Below are 18,287 nucleotides of genomic sequence, written 5' to 3'. Positions count from 1 at the left end.
CTCATTTTGAGCACCTATTATAAATTTTTTTTTAATTAAAAATCAATCCGCTCTTTTCAGAGCGACCAAAAACAATCCGCTCTTTTTAGAGCGACCAACACATTTATACGTGGAACATCCTGTTCGCAAAATATAATTAAAAAAAAAATAATAATTTTTCTCACGTCTCGCTTAAGAAAGAAAAGGCAAAACGTGCGGATAATGTTAAGTTATTAAAAAAAAAGTATTATAATGTATTATAATACTTTTTTTTAAATAACTTAATTATTATACGTTTTCGAAATTTGCGCATTCACAATGCAAAGGCTTCGATTAACCGCAAGACATGGTAGCGTCTCGCGAGTCTCGCGTCAATCACACGTTCGGCAACGCCGCGTGATTGTTGTCGCGTCGCGTCGCGTCGCGTCGCCCGTCTGTTGTCGTCGCCGCAGACTCTATTGTCGTCCGCATCGAGTAACTTGTGCTGTGCATTTAACTTAACGCGTTTTTTCAAGTAATTTTTAATAATTAATCGGTAGTAACCGATTGTGATTTAGTGTTGTAATCGGTTATTAAATAAACTGAGAGAATTTTCTCTTAGAATTTACCCTGAAAATCTTGGTAATCGTGGGACAATATGGTGTGGAAAGAATTTTATGAGAATTTCTCTGATTAATATTTATTACAATAAAAATAATAATATCTATCACAATAAAATATAAAATATGTTTGATTAATTTTACTAAATTGCATAGTAAAATTAATCAAACATATTTTATATTTTATTGTGATACATATTATTATTTTTATTGTAATAAATATTAATCAGAAAAATTCTCATAAAATTCTTTCCACACCATATTGTCCCACGATTACCAAGATTTTCAGGGTAAATTCTAAGAGAAAATTCTCTCTGCGTAATTTTCGATCAAGTGCGTGAGTGTATTCGTCAAAGTGTCGATACAATTTATAAAAGAAAAAAAATTCGTTTATTATTCGGTGTGTCACGGTGTGTCGTCTCATTGTTGTCCACTCTAGTCGTGCAACAATTATTCATCAGAAGACATCAAACATCTCTACAAGGTAAAAATTAGTGAGTGAGAGAGGAAGAAAGAGAGAGAGAGAGAGAGAGAGAGAGAGAGAGAGAGAGAGAGAGAGAGAGAGAGAGAGAGAGAGAGAGAATGTACGCACGCACGCACACACACACACACACACACACACACACATCGCGTGTAGTTAACAGCTGATCGCAGCGAGCGCCTCGCGTAATCGCCCGCGTCGGATAATGAGTTGCGCCGCTCCTGCCTACCGCCCGTACTCGTGCCGTAATTCGCTAAATTTTTCCTTTTATAATTTGAAAACTAAGCTTCGGATAAAATTTTGGCAAAGGAAAAATCGTCTTAGAATTCAGCCAGGAATACGACATTTTAAGGACAAACGGTTGTTTTGAATCACCCTGTATATATATATGTATATGGGGCATTCCACGCCAAATCAACATCTTTTTTCCCCGACCATTTTTGATTTGCTTCATTTATTTTGTTTTTATATCTATTGAAAGTAGCTTCCATGAATTTTTTTAGATTTTTATCTTTATCGATTTTCGAGTTACACATTAAAAAAAAAGTTGATTTAAACAATTTTCAAAAATTTCAAATATTTATAACTTGAAGAAAAATTAAAATATTGTTATTGATAAGGTGATCATTTTTTGGTCTTTGAATGTATTTTTCGAAAAAAAATATTGAAAAAATTAAAAAAAAAAATTCAATAATGTTTTAATCAATTTTAACCGAAATTATTATTTTTTCCATAATGAGACCCCTTCGATTTTTTTCAAGAAAATGTATATCATTCTAGACTTAAAAACAAATTTTTTGAGCTTTTGGCAAAGAGGGGATTCAAATATTTTCGATTTTTTAAAACTATTTTTCGACTTTTTTTTCAATTTTTTTTTCAAAAATCGTACTTTTTGGTGTGTTACACAACTCTGATTTAAAAAATAAGTCTTTACAAAATTAACAGGCAATTATTTTTAAGTTTTAAGGGTTTTAAGGGCCAGGAAAAAAGAAAATTCCAATATTTTTAATTTCTTTAACATATTGGAATTTTCGTTTTTTTGGCCCTTTAATACTTCGAAATAAATGCCTATTAATTTTGTAAATACTTATTTTTTTAATTAGAGTGGTGTAAAGCACCAAAAAGTGCGATTTTTGAAAAAAAATTTTTTAAAAAGTCAAAAAATAGTCTTAAAACATCGAAAATATTTAAATCCCCCCTCTTCGCCAATAACTCAAAACTTTTGTTTTTAAGTCTAGAATGATATACATTTTCTTGAAAAAAATCGAAGGGGTCTCATTGAGGAAAAAATAATTTCGGTTAAAATTGATTAAAACATTATTAAATTTTTTTAAAAATATTACAATATTTTTTTTCGAAAAAAACATTCAAAGACAAAAAAATGACCTTATCAATGACAATATTTTTATTTTTCTTTAAGTTATAAATATTTGAAATTTTCGAAAATTGTTAAAATCAATTTTTTTAAAATGTGTAACTCAGAAATCAATAAAGATAAAAATCTAAAAAAATTCATAAACAATCTCTTATTATACTAAAAAACAATTATTAATAACAATAACAACTACTAATAACAATTTACTAATATGCAATGTGGTTTTTTATTTATTATTTTTTCATATTTTTAACATATATAGTATATATATGTATAGACATTGTACATAGTATTATACATTTTAAGAAATTGACGAAAAATTAAATTTAAAAGTAAATTTTTATATAATCTTTCATTTTACTTATAGAAATTAATAGATTAATTTCGTGATTATGGTGTCCAATCGTAGCACGTTGGAAAGTCACGTGGTACAGGTGGCAGATCAGATGGATCACCAACATGTAAGACGACGTTCATTCCGCTTGCGGTGTGCCATGCAAAATGACAATGAAAAAACCACCAGCCTGTAAGATAAATATTATTTCTGATCGATTATTTATTTAAAGTGCAAAAATCTTTAATTTAGAATAAAAAATGGTTTAACATAATTATTATATTGTATTAAAAAATGTTTATACTTATATTTTTATGTACTATTTATTCGTTTATTTCTTAAAAAATTATACTTTAAAATTGTAATTTTTTATAATATAATTATTTATAATATTATCATACTATTATATATCATATTGTAATATTTACATACAATATTTATATATAGTATTATTATATACAGGGTATCCGATTAAAGTGACCAACGCTTAAGGGTAGATTCCTGGGACCATTTGGAGACGATTTTTTCTCAGCGAAAATGTCGAGGGAGACCATCATTTTATGCATATTTCCAATTTTTGCTATCATGTATCTTTGTAACTAAATCTTAAATAAAAATTCTATTAAAGTAAACTCTACTTGAAATTAATTGAAGAATGTGATTTTGTTAATATTTTATTTCCACAAGCTTAGTTTACGAAAAACTCTTTATTTTCAATCGCTTATAACTCAAAAATTATATGCCTCAATATTTTCGCTGAGGAAAAATCGTCTCCAAATGATCCCAGGAATCTACCCTTAAGCGTTGGTCACTCAGTAATCGGACACCCTGTATAATAATACATTTTTGTAGAATTATAAAATGACAATAGAATTATAGAAAAATTATAACCTGGATTATCTGCCTTGAAGCGTAAAATAACAAAACCAGTATTTGGTACAATTACAGTATCTTTAGGAGCACAATGTTTATAATAACAATTTTTTAAACGTGACACATGAGCTTCAAACTCTTTACTGACATCCTTATTTGTTATACTGTTCTTATTAGGTGCATTAACAAATTGGCCAGCATACATTACACAGAAGCTATAACCATGTAAATGAAATGGATGATTCATTTCCGATAAAGGATCTGTAACACATTAAAATTGATTTTTGTAATTAATTAATAATAACATTAATAACATTAAAAACAATAATAACAAGGGGCCGAAACATTCGCCAGAAACCACTGTATCAGTAGTTTATTTAAAATAAATAATTATTGCGTTTTAAAGACTGCGCCAGGCTCTTATTGCCAATTTCCTTTTTTATTTTAATTATATATTTTATGAGCTTATTTTGAATATATATTTTTACGCCGGCTGAAACATGCGTTTTTTCTCGTTTTTTAATTATATTAGATTTTACTTTGGCGATAGATATGTACGTGCGCGATCGTTTAAATCATGTATTGAATTTCAGAAGATTGTTATTAGAAATAGACTAAAAATAGATTTTTTGCGGAAATACATCAGGTTTAACATCATACCAAAACATTAATTTAAATTATTTAGAGGCATAAAAAGGAACGTGACTCAATGTAAACTCATCAGTTCATTATCAAGATGAAAAATTGGGTGAACATTGCGTCTCATAGCCAACTGAAGAGCCTTTTTTCCCTACAAAAAACTGTAAAGTAAGATCAAAACCCGCGTATTAATCTGATTTTTATAACGATGTGAGAACAAAAAAAAATTTTTTAAGATTGACCATGTATATGTAACTTTAACGTTTCAATTTCCTTGAAGATAGCCCGAAGGAGAAGCCGAAACGTTGGCGAGAAACCACTGTATCAGAAGATCGTTTAAAATAAATAATTATTACGTCCTAAAAATTGCACCAGGCTTTTATTGCCATTTCCTTTTTTATTTTAATAATAACAATTTATCTCGTGTATATATATATACTACGCAAAACAATTAGGGGAGCGCTTTAAAACTTGCAAAATTTGATGATTTTTAAGAAGCCATATCTCAACTTAGAGAGGTCGTACAACAATGTTTCTGTGCGCATTTTAACGAGTGAAGCCTCAACTTTAAAGTGAGTAAGGTAGCATTATTTGTCTCATCGAACTGTTTTTCGTGTGAGGCTTAAAATCAGATGGCAAAAAAACTCTAGAAATTTCTTGACTTTGTAGTTGTCCATGGAAAAAGCAGGGATGGAACCATAAATGCCACCACATTGGCTTTGAAGTAGGAACCCTTTCCTTTAAAATGCCGCAAGAAACATTGCTCTATCATGCCTAGGAGCCGAGTTATCGCATTTCAAAGTCACTTCTGTATTTTACAAGATTTTTAGTAATACCGCCGGCATTCGCGTTATCCAATGTGCACCACGGGGAAGTTGCTCGGTCGGATTTTGCACACCATTTGTATGGTGTATGTGCACTTTTCTGTCTAAACGTATTAACACAGCAATGCAAAGATATGAACGTGAATGCATTTGCATGCTTCATCGATTATCGAAAAGCCATCGACTGTGTACAACATGCAAAATTGATGAAGATCTTACGGACGACGAAAGTGAACAGGATGAAAAATTCAAATAATTGAAAATCTGTATTGGAACCAAATAGCAGAAATTAGAGTGGAAAATGAAACCTCGGAAACTATTTCTATCAGGAAAGGCGTGCGTCAAGGATGTGTGTTGTCACCAATCCTCTTTAACATATACTCGGAAACTATTTTCAAAGAAGCTCTAAACGAAATCACCGATGGAATAAAAATCAATGGTAACAACATTAACAATATTAGATACGCAGACGACACTGTCATGATTGCTGACAACATAGCGGACCTACAACATATGATGGATTGTATAGTCAAACATAGCGAGTCGTTCGGCCTTCATATAAATATTTCTAAGACAAAAATTATAGTGTTTTCAAAGGTTCATGTAGATGCTAATCTAACTTAACGATTCATAGAAAAACAATCGAACAAGTAACCTCAGTAATAGATGCCACCGTCAACAGCATATGCGACCCTAGGAGGGAAATAAAAGCTTGGATTGAGCAACCCTTCATCAACATGAGGTCATTTTTCATCAGAAAAGAGCTTAGTAGAGAGTTGAAGGTCTGCATGCTTAAATACTATATCTTGTCAATATTTCTCTATGGATGCGAGAGCTGGACTCTCGATCTTACAATTAGCACTGAAAAGTCTATCGAAGCCTTCGAAATGTACCTCTACCGACGAATACTGCGCATCTCCTGGATACAGAGAGTAACCAATATAGAAATATTAAATCGCATGGGTAAACAAAAAAAACTGCTACTCACGGTCAAGACAAGAAAAATGCAATATCTAGGTCACATAATGCGTGGAGAAAAATACGAACTCCTGAGACTGATAATAGAAGGAAAAATAAAATAGAAAAAAGGTCTATCGGCAGAAGACAAAATTTCTGATTAAAGGATCTTAGACGGTTCGGTTGCATCAGTCGACATATTTCGAGCTGCTTCAAAAAACTATATTAGCCACATAGATCGCCAACCTCTGTGCAGAGACAGCATGAGAAGATTTTTTGAAGAAAAATTATATTTTACTTTTGCTTCCTCATAGAGGAAGCTTTGTTTTCGTGAAAATTTTTTTTTTAGATTTTTATGCCAATGTGTTCAGAATGTTTCAAAACATTTAAAAATAACGTTTTTAAAAAATGTCCGTATGTATGTGTGTGTATATATGTATGTGCTCACCCATGTTTTTTTAAATTTAAATATCTCAAAAACTATTTGACTTGCAACGCTCCAATTTGGCATACAATGAAAGTAGAACAACACTTTTATTTACTGTAATTTTTATACAAATTTATACAGTATTTCATTTTTTATAAAATTTTGAATTTTTTAAGAAATGTCTGTGGTTGCTTTAACTTTCATAAATTTTAAAAAATCAAGATAAATTTTTTTACATAAATAGACTATCATTAAAGGATGGTTGGTATTGAATTTGACGAGGATCGGTGAAAGGATTCGATTTTCATAAAATTTTAGATTTTATGAAAAACTAGGGGAAAAGTTTGTCTACGCCAGGCGTTAAGATGGCTATTACTGAATATTTTTTCATGGGATATTAAGGAGCCCCTAGCTGCGCCCGTGAGTTTTCTGAATTTCTTCTTTGGACTTTATTCGTTGCTTTTACTCTAGCCCCTGGCAGAACACCAAATTTTATCTTTCTACGTAGGTCATGTAAAGTTTTCCGTGTAAACCCCTATGGCAGAATTAAGGGCCCCTGAATAAAAATTTTAGGTTTTCCGATTTTTCCCTTTTGTTTTACGTTAGCCCCTGTCGGTATACCAATTTTTTTGCCTCCTAGGCCAGATTAAAGTTTTCCATGTTAACCCTATGGCGCATTAAGGGGCCTCTGGTTGCGCCCCTGGATTGAAATTTTGTGTTTTGAGATTTTTCCCTTTGGTCTTATAGTTACCGCTATCAATGTACGAAATTTTAGCCTCCTAGGCCAGATTGAAGTTTTTTCCCATGTTAATCCTATGGCGCAATAAGGGGCCCTTGGCTGCGCCCCTAGACCGAAATTAAAGATATCAGAAATGTTCCCATTACCTGGGGATGGACCCCTATCACCATGCGAAATTTGATGTTTCTAGCATGTCGGGAAGTACCCGATCAATTCAACGACAGACAGAATAGGGATTTAATATATATAGAGATATATGTATATAGATATATAGATATATGTATATAGATATATAGATATATGTAGATGTCTGTTGTTGCTCTAATTTCCGTAAATTTTAAGATATCTGGATACATTTTTTTATATAAATAGACTATCAATTAAAGATGTTTAGTATTGAGTTTGGCGATGATCGGTGAAAGAATTCATTTTTTTATAAAATTTTGAATTTTTAAGAAATGTGCATTTTTATTTTTCGCAAATTTTGAGATATCGAACTAATTTTTTTTATATGAATAAAGTACCATTAAAAAATATTTGGTATTGAATTTAACAAAGATTGGTGAAAGGGTTCATTTTCTATAAAGTTGTTATAAAATATTTTTTGAAAATTTATGTGGTTATTTTATCTTCCGTGAATTTTGAGATATTAGACAAATATTTTTACATACATTTTTTTATATAAATAGAGTATTATTGAAGGATGTTTGCTATTTAATTTGACGAGGATCAGTGAAAATGTTTTTCGTTTTTATAAAATTATCAATTTCAAAAAATGTTTGTACATGCTTTAACTTTCGTAAATTTTGAAATATCGCTTATCGAACTTTTGAAAATATTATTAAAGAATGATTAATATTTAATTTGGGGAGAATTTTCAAAATGGTTAATTTTTTTATATAATTTTTAATTATTTTAAAATTTAAATTTTTAACTTTTTGAAAGTTCTGAATAAAATATCATTACATGATTGATATTTTTGTTGAGAAGTGGTGAATTTCTTTTAATTGTAAATTGACGAATTATACAACATTCGGAACACATTAGCATAAAAATCTTTAAAAAATTGTGCAAATGGAAATTTGCACATTGCTTCCTCACCATTTTATTTCGCTAATTAAGATGGTTTTTCAATCATGGCTTCCTTATAGAAGAAGCTCAACTTGCACGTTGCTATAATTGAAAAACCATCTTAATGAGCAAAATAAAATGGTGAAGAAGCAATGTGCAAGTTAAGCTATCTCTATGAGGAAACCATAATTGAAAAATCATTTTAATTAGCGAAATAAAATGGTGAAAAAGCAATGTGCAAATGGAAATTTGCACAATTATTTTTATTAAAAAAGAAACTTGTTTGAAAGCTATTTTTTAGGCATAAATATTGTTACGTTATATATTTATATATGTATGCCGTCGCCGCTTACTATGTAGGTCGCTGTTGTCGTAGTGACTGTAACTCGTGGTAAGTGGGGGCGCTGTGTGAGCTAGTAAGAGTCGTGTTACATAGACGTATTGTGACGACTTTTTTTCCGCCTCGACGAAAAGTCGGAAGAACGGAGCGGGGCCGTCAGCAAAACAAAGAGATTTTAATTTTACACGCGGCGAGAACTAAGATCTTGATAGTTTCGCGCGTGCCGCAACTGAACGATATCCGCGAGATACGAAAGTTTTGGGCGCCAGACGCGGTCTTTCACGCGTCATTCACTAATCACTAAACGAAACGAAATCTAGGCCGAGAATCCCGCTACGGACTGACTAGCTCGCCTAACGGCAGAGGGGCAGGGTGTGGTTGCCGAAATTACGCTACCGAAGAGATGTTGCAATCTTTTCGCGAAGTTATGGACACAGAACGGACAACACGGACGTTTAATCAGACAATACGAAAGAAATGAGATAACGCTAATTAGCGGAAATAAGATAAGAAATAATAGTAATAAATTTTATTGTAAACAAAGAAAAATAAAAACAAATGTAAGAGAAAAATATAATAGCGGATTGTAATAAAAGAAAAATTTAATATAACAAAATATAATTAAATACTATAATAATATCGAAAAGAAGATAATCACAAGAGATAATGTAAAAGACACAGTAAACCAAAAATTGATACAAAAGAAAATACTTCGGACGATCGAACACAGAATTGCAATCGCGACAAGCTCAAATCCGAGATCAGCGCGTCGATACGATAGAAGAATACTGTACGATGTAATAGCCGCGACAATACAGATAGTCATTAAAAATCTGACTTGTAATTCGTGAACGTTCGGAAGTTCGGATCATCGGTGAGACTGGAGAGTATTACAATAGATGGAATAATTCACTTTTCACGGTCCGATGGGCGAAATTCACAGGCGAATCGCAGGCGCCCGGGATTTTCCGCACGCTTTCTTTCTCACTCACACGCTCGGTTGCTCTCGCTCTCTCGCGCGTACTCTCTTTTACACTCTCGCCGGTGATCGCGAAATACGCTCTCACTCTATTAATTTCGGACTCCTCGCGACTGAGTTAACATCAGGACGTCCGGACATAGCCGGGTAACACATACAACGACGATAAGCAACAGAAATTCACAATAGACTAGGTTATAAAAAGGCGCGACAACCATGTAATACGAGACGCGACATATATGACCAAATCCCAGAGAGACGAAGATTCCGCGTTAATATTATCCACGTGCCCGAATTTGCAACAGTACTCGCCGCTTGACGTCGATCGCTCTTACACCAAGTATTTTCCCGAAAAAGAGCAGAGCCCACGCGACAAAATTTCACTAATTGATACGATCGCGTCAGAACGGCCGAGACTCGGATTCACAATTTTACAAACGTGATAATTACATACGCTTACTGGAGGGTAGCCTCACCAGAACTTTTCTCCTAGCCTTTGGTCCCTCTCGAGTTCGTCAATCTCGCCAAAAATGGATCTCAATCCGCAGCGCGTCTTACGGGGTTGATCGGTCGCACCAATCTGCCGGATCTATCGGCCCGAAATCGATAGCTGGCTTAATCTTGCGCACACGGGGTGCGTACGCGATAACCAATTACGGCGCCGTGCCGTTTACTGTCGCCGCGCGAAATTATCAAGGCCGTACTGGGGTTAACAGCACCCTTCGCGATAACGCCAAGAATTTTTATTATCGCGGTATTCTCGCAGGATTTTGAGACCCTCGCAACATTGCCGCGGGCGTCCACGCTGTGGCCTCGTGTCCAGTGTCCGACGGGACGGAACCCAGCGGGTGGGAATTTATCCTCCCGGTCTCGGGCCCTTCCTGCGCCTGTTGTCGGGCGCTTCCCTGGATCTCCTGCCGGTGATTACGCGGCTCGCCAAGGCCGAATTCCTCGCTTATCATATTTGGTTCCTCAGTTTTTTGTCTTTTCTGGGAAGGTCGGCTCTCGCTGTTTTTTTGGCTGCGTGTTTATCCCGTTATTTGCTCCAACGGCTTTACACACACACACACTCTCTCTCTCTCTCTCTCTCTCTCTCTCTCTCTCTCTCTCTCTCTCTCTCTCTCTCTCTCTCTCTCTCTCTCCCTCTCCCTCCCCCTCCGGCCACAATACTCTTTTTCGGTCAGACTCCCGAAAATAAATTAAAATTCAAGCGAATTAATATTAATAATGCTGCGCTCAGTCTCTCTGGGATTTTTGGTTTCGCTCTCTCTTTATCTCGCAATTGGCGTGGCCGCTCGGCTTTTTGACCCGCGATTAGGTTGGGTGAACCCGCGTCGTGACGACCACATCACAGTATGTACAATAAAAAGTATTTACGATAAAGATTCTCGAGTCCTCTTGATCCTAATTTACACGCGAACTGTAGTGGTAACAACGTAACATTGGTCCTTCGAGCCGGATCGTAACGGGCTGGAGGTAGCAGCGTGAATCGCGTCAAATGTCGGTACGTAGAAGTCACAAAAGATTACCCGTGAAAAAGCGCGAAGTAACATAGCGGAGACGGCGCAATTGAAGGTGCTAAAGGCAAAGCGGGCGCAAATTAAGTCTCAATGCACGAGGTGTCGAAATTATCTAGACGGATTAGACGCTCAAGGCACGTCGATAATATAATTACGTCAGCGATTACAAAAATTTAGTGAAATGTGGAATCACTTCCACATAACGCAAGCCGCCATTGAAGAATTGGAGGTTAGTCGGGAAGATATCGCGGATCATAATGAAGAGAGACAGTCATTCGAGGAAAGGCACTTCTCTATAGCATTTGAGCTTGAAACGCCAATCGAGAATAAATTAATGGCATCTCAAGGCTCGAGCTTGAACCAGATTCCGAGAAACGTAAGAGAACAGACGCCAGCCACACAGAAAAGTAACGTTGCCAATGATCACTTAAAATTGCCGCGCATTAATTTACCTACGTTTACAGACATGTTCGAAGAGTGGATTCCATTCCGTAATATGTTTCAAAGTATGATTGATCAAAACGCTGCGCTGCCGGACATTCAAAAAATGCAGTACCTAATGTCAGCCTTAAAAGGAGAAGCACGCGACGTAATTGGCTTTGTCGAAGTCTCCAAAGAAAATTATATCGAGGCATTGGAGATCGAAGAAAGGTATGACGGTACTGGCTTAATAATATAGAAGCACATTAAGGCGCTATTTAATATATAATGACTAAAGAAAATCACATATTATTGCGGCGTATGCTTGATAACGTGTTAAAGCATCTGCGGGCTCTAAAGGCATTAAAAAGGCCCACCGAACACTGGAACGATTTAATAGTCCATTTTATTACGAGTCGCTTAGACCAGAAGACAAGCCGAGCTTGGGAGGTTACTGTAAAAAGAGGAAAGGTTTCCACTCTCAAACAATTGACGGATTTCCTCGCTCAGCACTGTAAAACATTGGAAGCATCAACACACACCAGTCGCGTAGGAGAGTCCGGGTCTAATAAAAAAAATACAATCATACCATGGCTACGACAGCAAACATAGTGTTGTAACCGTAAACACTATGACCCAACCACGACCTAAAAACCCACAAAAGAGAACGCAGAATCAGCATTTCAAAAGATATAGCGCGCGTCTCGAAATCAAAAACGCAACCGATTGCATACACGCGTTAAGACATCGCGACACATTCGAGATCGTAAAACGCAGACGATGCAAAACCGATTGCATACATGCGACACATTAACCGAAAAACAAAACCTACTTTCGGGTAATATAAGCGCGCCTGATTAACTCCTCGGGGCCGTATTCCGAACCGAGGGCGACAAGTAATTACAGCTAATCTATTGTGAGGACGCGCTGCGATTCGACATACCAAAGAATTGTACACGTGAGTTGGAATAAACTCTTCTCTTGTGACCAAAGTGTTCTTTTCACCACCCTCGACACTCGGAGTCCTAACTCCTAAGACGAACGGACCCCTCAAAGTATCCTACAAATCCCGTTATACCCTGAGAGGCACAACAATAGTCACAACGAGTAACAAATGTGCATATTGCTCCAAGGAAAATCACGCTATAATATATAAATGTGAAGATTATCTGCAGCTAGAAGTGGATAAAAGAGTAAAGGAGGCTAAATCTCGAAGGCTATGCTTAAATTGTTTAAAATTCGCATCTCATCAAGCAAAACAGTGTTCGTTGGGCGGATGTCGTATGTGCAGCAAGAAACAATACTTTGCTTCACTTAGAACAGGCAATAGCAAAGAAGTCGGAGTCATCGACAGAGGACACGAACACTTCAGATCAAAAGAAGATGGTGGCTATTGGCGTAAGTCATGCGTCAATCCGGCAAAATAAACAAATTCTTCTCGCAACGGTATTAGTACAAGTAACAAATAACAAAGGTGAAGACGTAATATGTCAGACATTGTTGGACAATAGATCGCAATCGTGTGTTATTACTAACTAGCTTTTCGGCCCGCGCTTCGCGCGGGTCTCAAAGCCTGTATGTAACTTTCTTTTTTTCTTTATTTATTATGTATTTATATTTAATATATATTTAATATATTTAATATTAGACAGAATTAGGTACTTACTGATATTAATTTAAATTAAAAAAAAACAAATCAAAAAAAGCCACGTAAGATCACTTCCCGGAAAATGAGGAAAATTTTGGTACCGATTTCACGAAAATCGGCCTATATATAAATGTAGGAGCAGTTCACGATCAAACAGAGAACATTAGCTGTCTGTTTGACCGCGAACTACTTCTACATTTGTGGATCGAATTTGGTGAAATAGGTACTAAAATGTTTCTAATGTTACGGGGATGTATGTTATGTGGTTTTGTTTTCGTTTCTTTTTTAATTTAATTCCAAACAGACAGAATTGGGTGCTTATTGACATGCTCAAAAATTTCGTTATGTTCGGATGTGTTCGGGTGTATTCGGATGTGTTCAAGTGTATTCGGGTGTATTCGGATATATTCGGATGTGTTCGAGTGTATTCTGATGTGTTCAGGTGTATTCGGATGTGTTCGGATATATTCGGATGTGTTTAGATGTGTTCGGTTGTATTCGGATGTGTTCGTATGTGGTCGAGTGTGTTCGGGTAAGTTCAAGCATGTTCGGGTGTGTTCGGGTAGGTCTTCCCTGGGATGAGGAGAAGGAGTCCCATATAACCCTTCGCTTCCTTACCCGAGGAGCGAGGGTACCTATAAAAGGTTTCCTCAACGCAAGAAAAAAAAATAGGTTCGAGTATGTTCGGGTGTGTTCGAATATGATCGGTTGTGTTCGGGTGTGCTCGGGTGTGTTCAGGTGTATTCGGATGTGTTCGGGTATGATCGGGTGTGTTCGGGTAAATTCGAGTATGTTTGGGTGTGTTCGGGTGTGTTCGGGTATGATCGGTTGTGTTCGGATGTATTCGTGTGTGTGTGTGTCTGTGTCTGTGTATGTGTATCATGTCAGACACATAGCATAGGAGTGTATGACTCTCCTAAAAAAAAATTTTTTTTTAACCACATCGTCGCACTCCCCGTAAAATTTGAAAAATGTTGGTACCAATTTCGAGATAATCGGTCCATTAATGAAGGAGTAGTTCGCGATCAGACAGACAGACGGACGGTACTTATAGATATAGATGATTGCGCGAAAAGGTTAGCTCTTGAGCAATTCGCCATGCATATCCCTATATGTGGTTTAGGGGAAATAGCTACACAAACGAATAATAGAATTCGAGTAACTTTAAAATCCAGACTTAACAACTATGTGATTATATCTATTGTCTAGTTAGATCAAATTACGCAAGCTATACCTTGCGATCGAATCAATGTCAATGACGTACAAATTCCAGAGGATATCACTTTAGCCGACTCTGACTTTTATAAATCAGCAAAGGTAGATCTCTTACTAGGAGCTGAAATATTTTTCGATCTGATGTGTATTGGAAGAATTAGGATATCGAAAGTACAACCTATATGGCAAAAGACACTTCTTAGATAGAAAGCATCGTGCAATTTAATATCTACTGGTCATAAACAGAAAAGAACGGTATGCAATTTGGTAATCGACGAACAACTAAATGAGAATTTTACACGCTTTTGGCAAATTGAAAATGACGTAAGGCAAACCACCCGATCCCCGGAAAAACGCATATGCGAAGGACATATTGTGAAGACATATAAACGTGATAAAGCAGGATGATTCATAATATCTCTACCAGAAAATCAAGAATTGCTTCAGAAACTTGGGGATTCCAGGGACTTAGCTATTCGACAATTGAAGAACTTGGAGAAAAAACTTGAAAGACAGCCGCAAGTGAAAAATGAGTACGTAAGATTTATGCATGAGTATTTAGAACTAGGCCATATGAGGGAGATTAAAAAAAGTAGTGCAACATGAAACATTTGACCACAATACTACATGCCGCACCACTGCGTAATAAAAGATACCAGCGTTACCACAAAATTAAGGGTGGTAGTTAACGCATTGTGCAAAACGAACGAAGGGATTTCTTTAAATGACGCTTTAAAGATTGGCCCCGTCATACAACATGATCTATTCTCTTTTTAGTGAGATTCCGAATATTCAAAGTCGGAATGATCCCTAAACGTTATAGTACAACATAAATTAATACAATAAACACAGAAGTGACAGAAAAACCTAGAGTTGGACGACCAACAAACATAGACCAGTTGGATGCTTGTATTAAAACGATTGAATATTTCAAAGAAGCAAGCGACAATCAAATTTCACTAGCATTATTCTGTATAAAAATGAAAGACTTTATAGATAATCCTGACGTAGAACCTTACGGAATAAAACGCGTTAAACAACTTCTTGTAGAGCGTTTTCAAAATAATGTTTTGATAAGCTCAACTGAAGGATGTCCGGATGTAATGACATTTCGCAAGTCTGCTGAAGCTATCCTACACGAATATTATACCCTTCCGAAAAAAGACGCAGAATCAGATAAATGTAACATTATAAAAGCTGTCAGAGACATAATTAAAAATGAAATAAAAACAGTTATTACCGCAAAAAATGAATATGATGTTCAAAACAAACTTTCTCAGAATGACTGCCTCGAGTACATAACTCCCTCCCTTCGATTACTACTGTCGTCTATTATTTCCAACGGTGATAGTGAGATTGTCATAGCTTCTATCGGGCAGGCTATAATGCAAGTTGCAAGACCACGTACTATAATAGCTCCGTTGCAATTAGGTTTGGCCATTCAGGTACACCACCACATGTCATCACGATTTTTAGTAGACGCTTTGAATAAACTTGGGTTTTGTTCATCGTATAATGAAATTCTCAATTTTGAAAAATGTGCAGCTACTTCTAAACAATGTCTGCTAGATAATTTAAATCAAAATGGAGAACTTCAATCTACGAATGTCATACATTTCATTGCCGATAATGTTGATCACGATATTTGCACGATTGATGGAAATGGCACGTTTCACGGTATGGGGATTATTGCTGCAGTAACTCCGGCACCTATAAAAAAAACCATTAAAGATCCCTCGATTAAAGGTTTCAGCAGAAACATTAAAATAGGTGGGAAATATACAATTTCATGTATATAAGAAACCACAGGACCATTACATCACTTACAATGATCTTCTTTCATTTCCATCAGAGTACGACAGCAAAACTGATCTTTTATGGTACATAAGCTGGTTTTTTCATCAACCGCATCCTGGTTGGTCTGGATTCATGCAATCTGTTTATACAAAAGATCACCCTGGCTGGAAAAGCTGCCATTTTCTTTCTATCCATGATAGATCACAACCCAACCGATATATCTTGTGTATACACAACACTGTTGTTTGTAAGTCGTGAAGCCAAGAAACAAAATATGGTACCTATTATAACTTTTGACCAATTTTTACCATTATATTTTGACCATTATATTGGAAGGCAATAACGATTTTATCTTGCGAATCGACTGATAGTATTTTAAAAAATACAATCGTTTTGTTAGGAGGTTTTCATACTAGGATGAGCTTTTTAGGTTGTATCGGTTACGTCATAGAAGATTCTGGACTCGAACAAGTCTTAGAACAAATATATGCACCAGGTTCCGTTAAACATATTTTAAGTGGAAAAGCTATTTCACGAGCTGTACGTGCCCACAGCATTGTAGATTTGGCTCTTCACTTAATAATGTTAACACCAACATATGGCAATTTTGACGAAAATGCAGTAAATTGTACATATAAAGATGATTTAAATCAAGCTCCTAATTTGTATGAATGTGCAATTGCTAATAATGCTAATGCTGGGTCGTTTAATGAAATTCTGTTGTCTGATGCATTGGACCGGGTTTCTAAGGTATTGCAACAATTTCGAGACGAAATACAATGTAGTAGAACTGCAAAGCTATGGTTGCAGTACGTAGATATGGTATCAATTTTAAGACAATCTATTAAAGCCGAACGCACAGGCGATTGGGACTTGTACTTAAAATCATTATCTGACATGTTACCATATTTTGCTGCATAATAATTACACAAAATCAGTCCGTGTACATCTACAAAATATGATAAACCTCAAGGAAGAATACCCTGATATTTGTATGCACTTTCAATCAGGCCACTTTGTCATTAGGAGAAGTGATAACATCTGGGCCGGGCTTTCCCCAGACTTGGTTATCGAACAAGTTTTAATGAGAAGTTTAAAATCTGCTGGTGGCTTAACTAGAGGCAGTGGAATAAGCGATACGCAAAGGTGCATTTGGACACAATGCCGGTTCGTGTGCAGGTCAATAAAGCCATGCAAGAAATCATGGATTTAAAATATGTTACCTCCGATCAACATGTGGAAAATAAAAATTTTCGTATTAATAAAGATACATCTGATACTAAAGTCATTTTCAAATTTCTGCGTCCTCTTGAGCCATTTAACAAACAGCATCAATTGCGAAATATTGTCATAACAGGTATCACTGCGTCTGATAATGTTAATGTTGACATGGCGAAAAATATCGGTTACATCATCTTAAACGATATGACTGGTAAAACAGTTATTGCCTACACGTTCCGTCGTAAAGACAAAGCGCGAAACATGAGCTTTAAAAAAGCTCTGAAACTGAATGACGAGGAATTGCACATTGATCAAGCGCTTCTTTTTCAACGTTTGGCAACTATTGGTACAAGAGAAAGTACTGATCTTGAAGAAATCATGTCTTACGAACTTTGCACGTATCCGCCTTCACTTTTTGAATCTCTAAAAATGCTAAGGCCTGCTAATAAACCCTTATTGGCAAACGCTATTGTTAAAAAAATTCAATATGTCCAATCGTCAACAGCTGAATGTCGTCAGCAACCCTTTCATAATATTATTGACGGAGGTTGGCTGTTACACAAAGTACCATGGCAGCAGAACGAAACATTTGATGCAATATGTGATACATATATTGATTATGTAATGCGCAACTATGGCAAATGTTGCATTGTATTTGATGGTTACAGTTTACAACCGTCCACAAAGGACATCACGCATCTGAGACGGACAAAAGGTCTGCTAAGTCGTACTGTTGAATTTACAGGTTCAATGCGACTTACAATAAAAAAAGATGAGTTTCTCCGAAATGTCGATAATAAAAATAGAATTATTCATGCTATTGGCAATAAATTAGCTATGTCCGATTGT

The 18,287-nt window shown here is 35.7% G+C and overlaps 1 protein-coding gene across 1 annotated transcript in view; it reads right to left on the bottom strand.

Moving 5' to 3' along the window:
• Window positions 1–2,731: 2,731 nt before the first annotated feature.
• LOC145937246 (multicopper oxidase 3-like) overlaps window positions 2,732–18,287 on the bottom strand; it is a 108,929-nt gene continuing 93,373 nt past the window's right edge. The window contains exons 6-7 of the mRNA XM_083040183.1: window positions 3,660–3,902; window positions 2,732–2,958 (exon numbers count right to left, since the gene is read on the bottom strand). Coding sequence (XP_082896309.1) covers window positions 2,825–2,958; window positions 3,660–3,902 — 377 coding nt within the window. The 3' untranslated portion in view covers window positions 2,732–2,824. The remainder of the gene's footprint in view (window positions 2,959–3,659; window positions 3,903–18,287) is intronic.

Source organism: Prenolepis imparis, unplaced genomic scaffold (assembly GCF_030444845.1).
Source record: "Prenolepis imparis isolate NDT839.2.m4 unplaced genomic scaffold, iyPreImpa1.0 SCAF_6, whole genome shotgun sequence".
Classification (NCBI taxonomy): Eukaryota; Metazoa; Arthropoda; class Insecta; order Hymenoptera; family Formicidae; genus Prenolepis; species Prenolepis imparis.
This window is presented reverse-complemented; position numbering and strand designations above follow the sequence as displayed.